Source organism: Montipora capricornis, chromosome 6 (assembly GCF_036669925.1).
Source record: "Montipora capricornis isolate CH-2021 chromosome 6, ASM3666992v2, whole genome shotgun sequence".
NCBI classification, from domain to species: Eukaryota; Metazoa; Cnidaria; class Anthozoa; order Scleractinia; family Acroporidae; genus Montipora; species Montipora capricornis.
The window spans coordinates 55,916,726-55,928,881 of record NC_090888.1 but is presented as its reverse complement, the minus strand read 5'-3'; the positions used below and the strand labels follow the sequence as shown (position 1 = coordinate 55,928,881).

Below are 12,156 nucleotides of genomic sequence, written 5' to 3'. Positions count from 1 at the left end.
CAAGGGGCTATTTATCTAAGGGCGCTTTCCATTTGTTTGCACTGGCCGGCCCGCACGATTACTCATGCAATCCTTGCACGGAATACACGCAAGAGCTGATGTAAACAACATGGCGGATGTTGTGACGAGAGTTTGTAACATTCCTCCGACATTTTTTCTTGACTTTCTTTCGCCGGAGGAGGAGGATACTCTTTTTGTGAACGATGCAGAAGACAAAGTTTTGTTTTTTTTTTAATTAGTTGTATTTTTTCTTTCGTACTTTGCCTTTGTCAAAGAGGCCGGCTTTTTCCCGGCGTAGGGAAATCAATAGTTTTGTGCTCTTTGTTGTCCACGTCACAAGTTTTTCCTCGTTCTCTAGTCTTGCAATGAAATAAAATTTGTTTATGAATACCTTCACAAGGCACTTCAGAAAAAGGAATCTTCCTTTCAACCAAAAAAATGCACAAAAAATATATATAATACTCACCACAAGTCTGCGATGAACGTGCTGCCATTTTTTAACGCGTACACATTTTCCCGCGTTCCGCGCAGAACTGAGCGGCCCTACTCAATGAGCTTGGCCAGTTTGGCCAGAAACGGTTCTGCCAGTTCTCAGAACTCGCACGTTCCATTTACGGACGGACCAGTCCGACCGGCCAGTTCTTACAAAATGGTAAGCGCCCTAAGACTTCTACCATGGCGCTGCAATGATAGACAATACCAAAACAATATCGTGCACTGTTAGAGCTACATATTACGCAAGGACAACTTGAATCTCCTGGAAAACAACACAGCTCAGTTGACATTATGGAATAAATTGCTGTTACTTCACTACCACACGTAAGCAATGCGTGTAAATTTTTTTTTAAAGAGGATAGGAATTTCTTCTTTCTGGCAAATGATTAATTAATAGGCCGGTAGCCAGGTTTTTAACCTCAGAAAAGGATCTGTTTCGTGGTACGAACGTGTAAGGACCTGTGAGGCAAACGGCCTCTGCTGGTATGACTTCTGGGTGACCCCTTAAAAGGTCTTAATGACCCCCCAACTTGAAAAAAATTGGCTGGAACGCTGCACGTACCACAGGCAACCCAGTATACTCTCACGGAGGGTCTAGTTTCTTTTCATACTTTGCGTAAGGATAAAAGGATTTCGCGGCCACCAGAACATGAACGAATTCGAAAAATTCTCGCATATTTCACACCCTTATTGTAAATTCACCTCTCAAATTCGATGCACTGTCAGGTAGAAAAGTATTGAGGATGAAGATTATTATCAACTTAAGGTTATGATCCTGATATAACACCAAATTCTCATGACCAGCCAAGAAAGAAATATATGCAAGTAGTCAGGGGAATGAACTTTCAGATCATGGAGGTGAAAGGGCTTTAGCAAGTGTCCAGAAATGCAAGGACATATGTTCCCAAGCACAAGAGGTAGAAGAGACGAAGTCACCCGCTTAATATTTATTTTAAATAAGCAAAGATTCCTTTCTCATTTTAAATAAGTCATGCCAGTCATTAATTAACATATTCCTCTTCGTTACAATTTTTGGTACACTTCTTTCTACTCTCACATTGACGGACTTTTCTCTATAGGATTTGTCCACTAGTCAAATGCGAGAGAAACGGTAACAATTTACATGACTTAAAGGGCAAAGTTGTTAATTCCAAACGAAACGTTCCTAGTAAGAAAAGGATAAAACACTTTTAAGCTAACAATCGAATTAAGTAGTAATGCGGCTTTGTCAAGACTGTTGTAAACGCCTGACCCACAAAAGAAATATTTCATAGACCAAACTGGCCAATTCTGCGCAATGGAACAGCGCCTAGGGCCTGGTTTTCACTAGCGACGCAAAGCACAAGCACAAGCACAAGCACAAGCACAAGCACAAGAAACATAGGTGAACTCACTAGTGTTTTGATAATTTGTACCTTTTGCTACAATCTTGGACAAATTAAATGGGAAATTAAGACCACCCCTCCCCCCAAAATCAGTGATGGGAAAATGGCGCGTTTTGGCCTTCACGCGCCTTCATCCTTGATTTGGGGGAGAGGGGCATTTCTGTTCCATTTTATTCTGCCCAAGATTGTAGAACAAAAGACCCTAAATTAACAAGTTAGTGTGAATGCCTATGTTGCTTGTGCCAATGCTTGCATTATTAGTGAAAACCAGGCTCAACCAGTAAGAATCAGGTAATACTCTTTTGGACGAAAACTACAAACTTTTCTTTCAAAGAACGCTGCCGTAATACGCATGCGCGCGCCAAACACATTTGGTAGGCCAAACACCGTGCATCAAACACGAGAACAATAGCGATGTTTGATGCCGTTTGATCGGATTTTTGATGGCTTTCAAAGTTAACCTTGCAAACACGATCAAACAAGGTGGCCTAACGACAAAATCTTTAGTTACCAAACATGTTGGATCATGTTAGGTCACCAACCATTTTACGTTTGACCGGGGCTTTAGCAACAACTTAAAAGAACAGGGAGATCAGAACAAAAATCCCTTCTTTCTAATCTCATCAAATTTCTGCCATGGAAATACGACTTAATTTGGGTTGAATCCCGCCACTGATTATAGCCTCGCTCTTTTTTATTACATATGCTATTCCGCGCATTCTACTTACTTTATAAAGACAACGCTTACGCAAACACGAATGATTAGGATACAACAGACAACGAAGACCCTTCAAAGTCCTGAATTGAAACGCAACAGCCGTGACCTGACCACGAAATAGGCAAAAGTTTTAAACTCAACAGCAGACTGCTTTAACTCTGGAGTTATTCGGCTTCCAGCAAGCCTTGATCCCATAACGACTTAACAAGAGACAAACGCTCCTTTTCAGGAAGATCTAAGCTGCTAACTGTGACGAACTTGTCTCGATCAGCTGTGATCTGCCGCAGGGCGTCTTTGTACCGGAATGGAAACTTCAGAGTAGAACATGGCTAAAAAAAAAAAAACATGAAACTGAGTCTGTCGAAACAATGGTTGTTTTCCATTTCTAAATGGAAACCGATTAGAACATGGTCTGTTCCAGTGGTAGGGAAAAATTCCCGAATGGGAAACCAACGTGATTGTTTTGTATGCATGGTTGGCGAAATGGTGCAAACTTCGAGAAGTCAAAATCGCTTCCAACATAAACAACCAACCAGCAGCTCAACATTTTCTCCCTAGGTCAACAATGAAATTCGTCAAATTCAAGGGTTAATGCAATAACCAACAATTAAAACACGCACCTAATTTAACAACAAAAGTCAAAAGTAAGTCAACATTTTAAGGGCAACGAATCACCTCGAAATCAACATCGAAAAGCGATGTCAACTTCAATGACAAAAAATATCTATTTCAACAATTTGGGGACGAGCGACTGGCTGTGGTCGGTGAATGTTGTTGGAGGCGAAAACTTCCGGCATGCTAGCAGTAGAACCGGGCGGCCTAGAGAGTACTGAAGAGGGCTTGTTTTTTACCTATTCATTTCTAACAGCTACAATTGTAGTCTTAAAGCCGTGTTCACATTAGGCCTCGATTATGATCGAATTAAATTTATGAAATGGGTTCACAACTAATTGCAGTCCCTGATTATACCTGGATTATAATTACTTCAAACAACCTCAAAGGGGTTGTTTAAAGTAATGACAATGCGTAATTAAACAGAATGGCGAGCACGTGGTGGTATGAGCAGACGAAACTTTCTAATCGCTTTATGGAGCGAAGGTTTGGATTTGTTTTCTTCTATTCTCGGAAGCTATCCTTGGTTCTCTTCTCGCCTCAAGCACATGATGGTGATTATAATCGTGGCAGCCACGCGATACGGCGCCATTTTGTCTCACACGACGAGGTTACCCTGCGTATTAGCGCAAAAAAATTAGCAAATTACAGATTGTTTAAGCTTTCTGTCATAAGAGCGAACTTCGTCTTAAGTGCACATACGACGAGTGTGAGTTTCAGGGTCAACCTCGTTTCCAGAGTTCCCAGGGCTCTCGGCGGTGAAAAGCCCTGGAAACGAGGTTGTTTCCGGGTTTGAGCACGCGCTGTGGATTCGCTGGTCAACTTTTTTTTTTTGTCATGCACTTGCTACGATTTAACACATATGGTAGCACCTGTAACCTAGTTCAAAGGTCGCTGTTGAGAAACGGTGCAATAACTCCCCACTAGGGGGATTATAGATTAACATTAGGAAGCAAGATTCCCTCCTACACAACTCCGGGTTAAGGTGGCATGTACCTCAAATGTTAAAAAGAGTTGACAGGCCTACACGACTCCCTTGTACGTGGTCTGGTTTCTGTTGCCTTTGTCATAATTTTGCTCTCTTGAGTACATATTTGAATGGATGCCTCTTTTAGGCGGCTCCTGTAGTATTCATTTAGCAATGGTTTTTGCCCTATGAGGCTTTACATTTGAATCTCTATACTGCTGTGTGATACGTTTTCTTCCAAGAAAATAGTTGGTCTCGAAAGTAATGTTTTTAGTTTCTTGGTGTTGATTTTCTCAGCAGTAATGTGAATGTGACCTTATGGCGTCTCGCTTTTGCGCCAATTTAATTCTAGGCTCGACCGATATATTCATCGGCGGTAGAAGCGAGTGATCTTCTGTTCTTAAATGTTTGACCCGGGCCCGGGTTCATTTTGTTTTTTTTAAATTCTTTCACTCGTTCTTCTGACTTCTTCAGCGTGTTTTGGTTTGTGGCCATGGTCAGTAGCTGTCCTCCTTGAACCTCTGGAGTTAATTCGTTCTCGTGGATGCTCTTTAGATATTTGATGCCGATGTCTTTAGGTGTTCAAAAAGGTTGACAGGCCTACACGACTCCCTTGAACGTGGTCTGGTTTCTGTTGCCTTTGTCATAATGTTGCTCTCTTGAGTACATATTTGAATGGACGCCTCTTTTAGGCGGTTCCTGTAGGATTCATTTAGCAATGGTTTTTGCCCTGTGATGCTTTACATTTGCCAACATTCGTATGGTCAACATTTGCCTGACCAAATAATATGTCAGAGAACCTCCATCTAGAGTCGGGTTATCTTAATGCCTCGACAAAGAAGCGACCTAAAGACATTGACATCAAATATCAAAAGAGCATCGACGAGAACGAATTAACCCCAGAGGTTCAAGGAGGACAGCTACTGACCATGGCCAAAAACCAAAACACGCTGAAGAAGTCAGAAGAACCGCCGATGAATATATCGGTCGAGCCTAGAATTAAAATTGGCGCAAAAGCCAGAGCCCATAATGTCGCATTTACATTACTGCTAAGAAAGTCAACACCAAGAAACTAAAAACACTATTTTCGAGACCAACTATTTTCTTGGAAGAAAACGTATCACACAGCAGTGTAGAGATTCAAATGTAAAGCATCACAGGGCAAAAACCATTGCTAAGTGAATCCTACAGGAACCGCCTAAAAGAGGCGTCCATTCAAATATGTACTCAAAAGAGCAACATTATGACAAAGGCAACAGAAACGTGCCATACGACAAACCGTCAGCCCAGCACTGTAATCTTATCTACCCAAACAAGGAGTAAAAAATCAACCAAGTCTCTCCCTCAATTGAAGAATCATTCTTAATTGTCTATTTCTTCCAAGTGAAGTATCATCATTCATTTTGGACACTGAAAGGTTGATAGGGATCATGGGAAATTAAGATATTTCTTTTAAAAGCGGAACCCCAATGTCTGGACTCGAACCTGGGAACGTGTGATTAATAACCCCTTCACTTAACCACTACACTACCACATCACTAATTGCAAGGTCGTCTCTATTCTTTCAAAAGTGCCGCTGTAAACGTGTATTAACACCCGCTAAGAAGCAAGCTTACACAGTGAAAAATGCCGTTTACCAAACTTCAAGAGAAAGCTAACAATTTTAAAATGAAGCTTTAGACTTAACCATTATTCAGCAATGATTTTATATATATGCTAATTAGTTTTGGTAAATAATCGGCACATTCTTTAGTTAGTTGATCTTTAGTGGTTAGGTGGATAAAATCCTGTCCAGAGGCTGCTTTTATTTTTCCTTTTTATTTGCCACCACAAGTCCCGGGACAGATTAATCTAAATGGAGGATTATACTTCATTTGGAGCAAACTGACAATGAAAGATAACCCTGCGCATGCGATAACCCTGCCGGTATGCCTTGGATCAAGAAGGGGTAGAAAGAAGCTGGATAGAAGATTTCGAGTTAAAATGGGGAAAATCTTCCAGCTTAACTTATCAGTCACGAACGTGGTTACATTACAGCTACTTACAGTTGGGTCGCCCATCATATGGGAGGCTCTCTTGTTCTTGACGGAATGAAGGACCAAGATGTACTCGTCCCCAGCGTCCCCGTTGTCAAATGCGTCATTTTCGTTCCCACTCCCTTCATCTTCATCCTCGTCTTCGGCTTGCATTTCTTCATCACCCTCTTCGTCCTTTTCTGTTTTCTTATTTTTTGCTTTGGTTCCTTTGGGTTTTTCCGTTTTCTTTGCCTTTCCTTGTGGTTTCTTCGCGTCCTTGCTCTTGGCCTCTTTCTTGTTCTCCTCGTTCTCTTCGGATTCCTCAGCCTCCTGAAATGTTTATACAAAAATGAACTTTATTAGCGTCAATTCTTCACGCGCTTGGACACGCCTCGTCTGGGAATCGCGGCCAGCGGGCCACACGAGATTGGTGGGAGCCGGGTGCTTCACCACTGAGCCAGCTCTGTTCCCCCAACAAAAGCAGCAAATAACATCAACTAGATCGTCTGAATTAAATGAAAGCTGAAATCCCGAAAATTTGAGTTTGTTGTGGCTTTTCAACGAAACGTCAAGACCAAACTTCAAAACCAAACCTTTCCAACGTAGCCTGTTGAGAAAAGTATCTGTATCGATGTTGTTCCGTAACAGTCTCAGTATACCAAGTCTATTTTTGACGACCGATTAGGGTCGTTGCATGTTTTCAATGAGCTCTCCTGATTCAGCAAACATTTCCAAAGTGAGAGAACTTGTTTTTCAGAATTGTGTGTGAAGCCGCCTTATAAACGAAAAGAACACGCTATGACGGCTATGTTTTGGGAAAGCGTGCAACCTAACCTCTTCATCGCTCCCATTTTCGTCCTCCTCTTCTTCACTTTCCGACAGTTCGTCGTCACTCGCATTCCCAGGAACACCGTCCGACAAGTCTCCGATTAACACACGAACGTGATCGGGATGAGACAATTTGACCTTGCTGTCGTCGGAAGGGGCCGTTTTTTTCTTCTTTCCTGCAATGAAGAGAGAAACTTCTATTTCTTGGAATATCAACAAAAAACTGTTTAATATCTCATGGGCGCAACAGTCTATCAAAATTAGACGTCACGCGCATGAGCTTTAAACCCGATAAAACACTCCTCATTAGAATTCTCTTAGACAAAGCCAGGCATGTTCTTCTTGTATGCTAACCCCAGGTCCAGGGTTAGCCAGTATGTGAAATTGTCATCATGTTTCTGTTTTTCTCTTAGCATTTCCTTGTAACCGTTAAGAAACACGATATAAAAAGGCACTTCGTTGCTTATTTGGGGTAATCCGTCGCCCTTTAAGGAGTGAAGATGGTACTGGACGACTGCGTACGGTGCGTACGGTACGTACGTACGTATGTCCGGTTTGAGCCGACACAAACCTATCTCCGCAAGTCAGATATGCTTGAGTTGTTTTTCTCTGATAGTCGCGCAATAGACCTTTTTGCAGATACAGCGGCCATTTTGATTTCTATTGTTTCGAATAGCTATTATGGGATGCCCAGGGGGCAAATGCATATTAATTTGCCCCCTGAGCATCCCATAATGTCTTTTGAAACAATAGAAATCAAAATGGCCGCCGTATCTGCAAAAGGTCTATTCGGGATATCCCATGGCCTAAGTGGCTTCATCCATCACTTTCGCAATCGATTCCATGTTGAAACTTACGCTTCACTGCGTATGGCAAATTTTGATTGACAACTTTAACCCCTGAGGTCCACAAGGCCTACTCTGATTGGTCTAGCTCAGTGACCCGTTTTTGGGTCTTGAAAATTGGGGCCAATCAAGTATGAAAAGTCCCGCAACTCATGGGCTCCTGGCGCCATTAATTAAACTTTGTTCAGTTGATTGAAACTCTGAAAAGAGCGTTAAACTTCCAACTGAAAGACAAGTTTATCCACAAAAAAAGAATTTTTTAAAGCTGTTTTCGGAAAACAGTTGTGCCGCACTGGTCTTCTTAAGCCGCTGTTAAACGTTGAAACTTTTAGCTGAAACTTGAGTGCAACGGCGTTGCGAAACAGGTTTCAGCAGGCCTTCCACCGTGTAAAATGGTCGGTTTCGTGAAACTTTTTGAACTTCCGTTGCGAGACAAGTTTCACGAAAAGTAGAACCGCTTTCTACTTCTGCAACCGTCGCAGTGGTGACAAAAACAAGAGTTTCACCGTGTAACACCACTTTGTGAAACTGGTCTCCCTCGCTCTTGTCACGCTACGCTGCGTAAGCCAATCAGAAACCGGCTAAGACCATGTAAACAACATTTCGAGACCAGTTTCAACGTTTCCGAACGATTTTCGACCTTTTATGTTACACGGTGCAACGCCTGCTGACACTTTTTTTGCAGGGCCGTTGCACACGAGTTTCAGCTAAAAGTTTCAACGTGTAACAGCGGCTTAAGTGAAGCTATGATCCTCGCAGTTACTAGTGTTCTTGCCGTGAAATAATACCGGAATAAGTGTCACATTTCTCAACGCACTGCTTCTTTTCGTGGTGACGCTAAATCGACTAAGCACGGTACTCTAACAGAATGAATGGCTTTAGATTCGTGTATTACTTTTCCACGTGCCAAAGCAGCCTTCTTAGGCGACCGTTCTAAAAGGTTCGAACTCGACTGTGATACGCCCGAAAAATACGAGACTTTCGAGAAACGAGTGAGTCGTATATCACCGCACATCGTGGGCTTCGGGTGCGAGGTTGAATGATCACCGATGTGTCCAATACAGTAACAAGTTACTATTTATTTCACATTATATATATACGCTTGTTTTTTCTTCTAATAAATAATATTTTTTTCGTCGAAGTATGGAATTTTAAATCTCGCTGGCGTCGAAGATGGAATAAATCAAGAAAGGTAGAATCACTTTCGGTATGACTGCACGTGACTTTGGGCCTCAGCTCTGACCGGAATTGACGCCGAGGTCCATTCACAGTCGTAACACACATAAGTGAGAGTCTGATCTACACGATACCTTAATTCGATACCGTGCTCCACAAGCACAGAGTCGTCAAAACCTCAAAGTGACGTCTAACAGGTTAAATCTTGTTCTCCTTCAACACGTATAAATCTTTTGCCTTTTACATGGAGGAAAACAACTGAATGAGTCTATAGACAATTTTTTTTGTCGTCTGACGCAGGGCACCTAAAAGAACAAGGAAATAACTTACAAGCAGACATCGGACAGTTGTCTGTACCCACCGTAAAATCTCGTCTCCCAGAGGCCGCGATTCTTTCGGGGGACAACGGCTTTTGATACTTGTGATGTTGCAGTAGTTTAAATAGTTGTTTAAGGCAACAAAAAAGGGCTTTCGCTTTGAATGTGAGCGGTTTGAAGCCGTCGGCCTCGGTGATGACCGACAGAATTGAAGTCCATTGACAAACATAAATACGCATGCGTGATTGACCGCTCTATTGAATGTACCTTAATTTGATACAGTGCCCCACGTGCATAACAGCGCCGATTTTAAGCAAACATCTCAGCAACCCCTACTTATTAACTCTGGTTTTCCTGCAACACGCATAAATCTTTCGCCTTTTACAAGAGATTTCCGTTGAGGGGAACAACCGAACGAGTCTACAGACTAATTTCTTGTCGCCCTGCCTAGTGGCGGGGCTCCTAATCCAACGAAAGAAGATCAAAAATGCCACACGATCGACGGTAGGTTCACCTATGCCTTAAACTGTAACGACGTCACTTTTCAGTGAAACCACATTTTCGCGCTTATCACAAACAACAATGCCATGTTCGTTTTAACTATGTGTTAATACTACATCGGATGTTCATTCACATCGACTTCCGTGCACGTTTTGCTCTAAGATGTCCTAAATGTAAACATCGCTGTTATTATCTTCGTTTATTAAGTTCTACTTTACGTTCAGAGTCTTAGTTTTAATAGCATAAAGAATGTTCAAGTTAAGGTAAAGATTAGTTTTGGATGTTATTTATTAGCCATTATTTACGCCTCTATGGTAACCTGCGAAACAGACATGAACGGTACGTAAAAATCAGTTTAGCTCGCTCGCTTACACTGAAAACGAACTAAAATTTCACGGACATAATAACAGCGAGGATAAGAACGATTGGTAGAAGGAAAGTTTTGTTGTTTTTCAGTCAAACAAGAAGAAGAAGAAGAAGAAAAAGCAGAAATCTATTCAATTTGTTTTAAGAGACCGCATCCATACGAAAAAAATTAAACAATATTTTTTAGAATTTAATCTTCACCATCAATATTATTGACCCAACCGCACAAGAAAGCTTTGGAGCTTGGTAATAAAACTAAAGCTAATTTTGGTCTATTATCATCTTGCCTTTTCTCATGACAAGCAACTTTTAGCCTTAAAAGTGTAGCACTGATTATTTGTCATTTCACAGAATATTCCACAAGCTCAACATGCACATGAGGGTACATGCTGCTGTCTGGCCCATTTATTTTAGCAACTTAATCTGAACCCACATTGATTGTGGTCAGGATTGTGCTTTTAATTGTTTCAGTATGGACAAGTTTACTACTTATAAAATCAACATTATCTGCTGAATCATCCCAGCCTTACCCTGGGTGCCAGAGGTTTTTTTTTCCTCTTTCATGAGGTCAGTGGGTTAAAAGGGTGAACGGAGAATCGAAAAATAAGGCTTCGGGGTTCGGCATCGCGGCTTCGCCACTCATTGAGATAAAAAACAAAAAACCCTCTGGTACCCAGGGTATCTCAACCTCTGAAATTAAGTCATTCAGTCCTGACTAGTCATGAGCAGTTTCCCTGCAGGAACATGACTGAAGAATGAACATCAATCCTTTTTAAAGTTTACTTTACCATAAACACATATGACATTGGAAGGCGTTTGGCATGTTTCTTGTGTATGTGCTACCATACTGAACTGACCATGGCAAACCTGGTGACTTCACCTACTTACTATCAAAGAGTGGTGTTACAATGCGGGTCTAAAACACAGGTCATCTTACACAGATCAAAATTAGAAGTCCCTGCTCCACTGATGAACAGCCAAGCTAAAAGTCTCCCCTAGACCTGAAACATTCTGATAGAGTGATTTGGGCTAGGAGACACTTTTGGTGTGTTTTAGACCCACTGGATGTTACAGGTGTTTTCAAATGGAATGGCAAACGACAGCTAGGATCATGCTACTTGTGATAAAAGCACACATTCTCTCATTCTAACCTAGCTGCTTCAAAAAATGAGTTCAGATAAAACTAGTTTCTTTGCAAAGATCAAATGTTTGGCCTTACATTTTTTGTTTTCCGTAAATGCCATAAATACTCTCTTTGATATATCTCTAGCCCTGTGATTAATATGAAAACAGAAATTGCAAATGACATGGCCCTCCTTTAAAATGTTAACAAACCTTAATTACCTTTTGGAGATCCTTCTGTGAATGGGGGAAGACGACCCGCATAAAAATCTCTCAACATGGAATCAACAGCCTTGTCAGGATTCAAGTGACGAATCAGCCCTTTCAAAAGTTTGATTAAGTTATAATTGAAAGCAGTCCTGGGACTAGGTGGTTTGACTTCTTCACCATCTCCATCTTTTTTATCACCTTCTTGGTCCTTGTTTTCTTCTGTTAAGTCATCTGTTTCACTCTGATCATGCTATTGATGAATTTAAAAAGTAATCAGTGACAATACACACAAAAGTTGAGTAAATTGAAAGATTCTTTTTGATATTTCACATCAAAATTCATGCGAAAAATTATGTCAGAATTCCTTTAAAATCAATAAATTTTTAGAAACTGATTTTGCTCTAAAAGTTAATTAACGTTAAAAAACAATGTTGCACATGTTAAAATTTTATCCATCAACTTGAAAATGACCTTTGAACAGTTGAAACGTTGTAGTATTCCTTTAACAGATTTTATGATAATTTATTACTCAAACACTTGTCATCATCATCATCATCATCATCATCATCAATATCTGATCAAGATTTTATGCTTCCTAA

General features: G+C 41.0%; 1 protein-coding gene and 1 non-coding gene across 4 annotated transcripts in view; one reads left to right on the top strand and one right to left on the bottom strand.

Annotated features, from left to right (window-relative positions):
• LOC138052613 (ribosomal oxygenase 2-like) overlaps positions 1-12,156 on the bottom strand; it is a 63,978-nt gene that overhangs the window by 45,806 nt on the left and 6,016 nt on the right. The window contains exons 6-9 of one of the 3 annotated variants that reach the window (XM_068899153.1): positions 11,570-11,807; positions 7,027-7,196; positions 6,223-6,522; positions 1,473-2,927 (exon numbers count right to left, since the gene is read on the bottom strand). In XM_068899153.1, coding sequence (XP_068755254.1) covers positions 2,763-2,927; positions 6,223-6,522; positions 7,027-7,196; positions 11,570-11,807 — 873 coding nt within the window. In that variant the 3' untranslated portion in view covers positions 1,473-2,762. Of the gene's footprint in view, positions 1-1,472; positions 2,928-6,222; positions 6,523-7,026; positions 7,197-11,569; positions 11,808-12,156 lie in introns of those variants that run through there. The other 2 variants (XM_068899155.1, XM_068899154.1) reach the window with 2 other exon arrangements.
• Positions 9,699-9,819, top strand: LOC138054700 (U5 spliceosomal RNA). Its single transcript, XR_011133355.1, has one exon. It is a non-coding gene; the product is annotated as a U5 spliceosomal RNA (small nuclear RNA).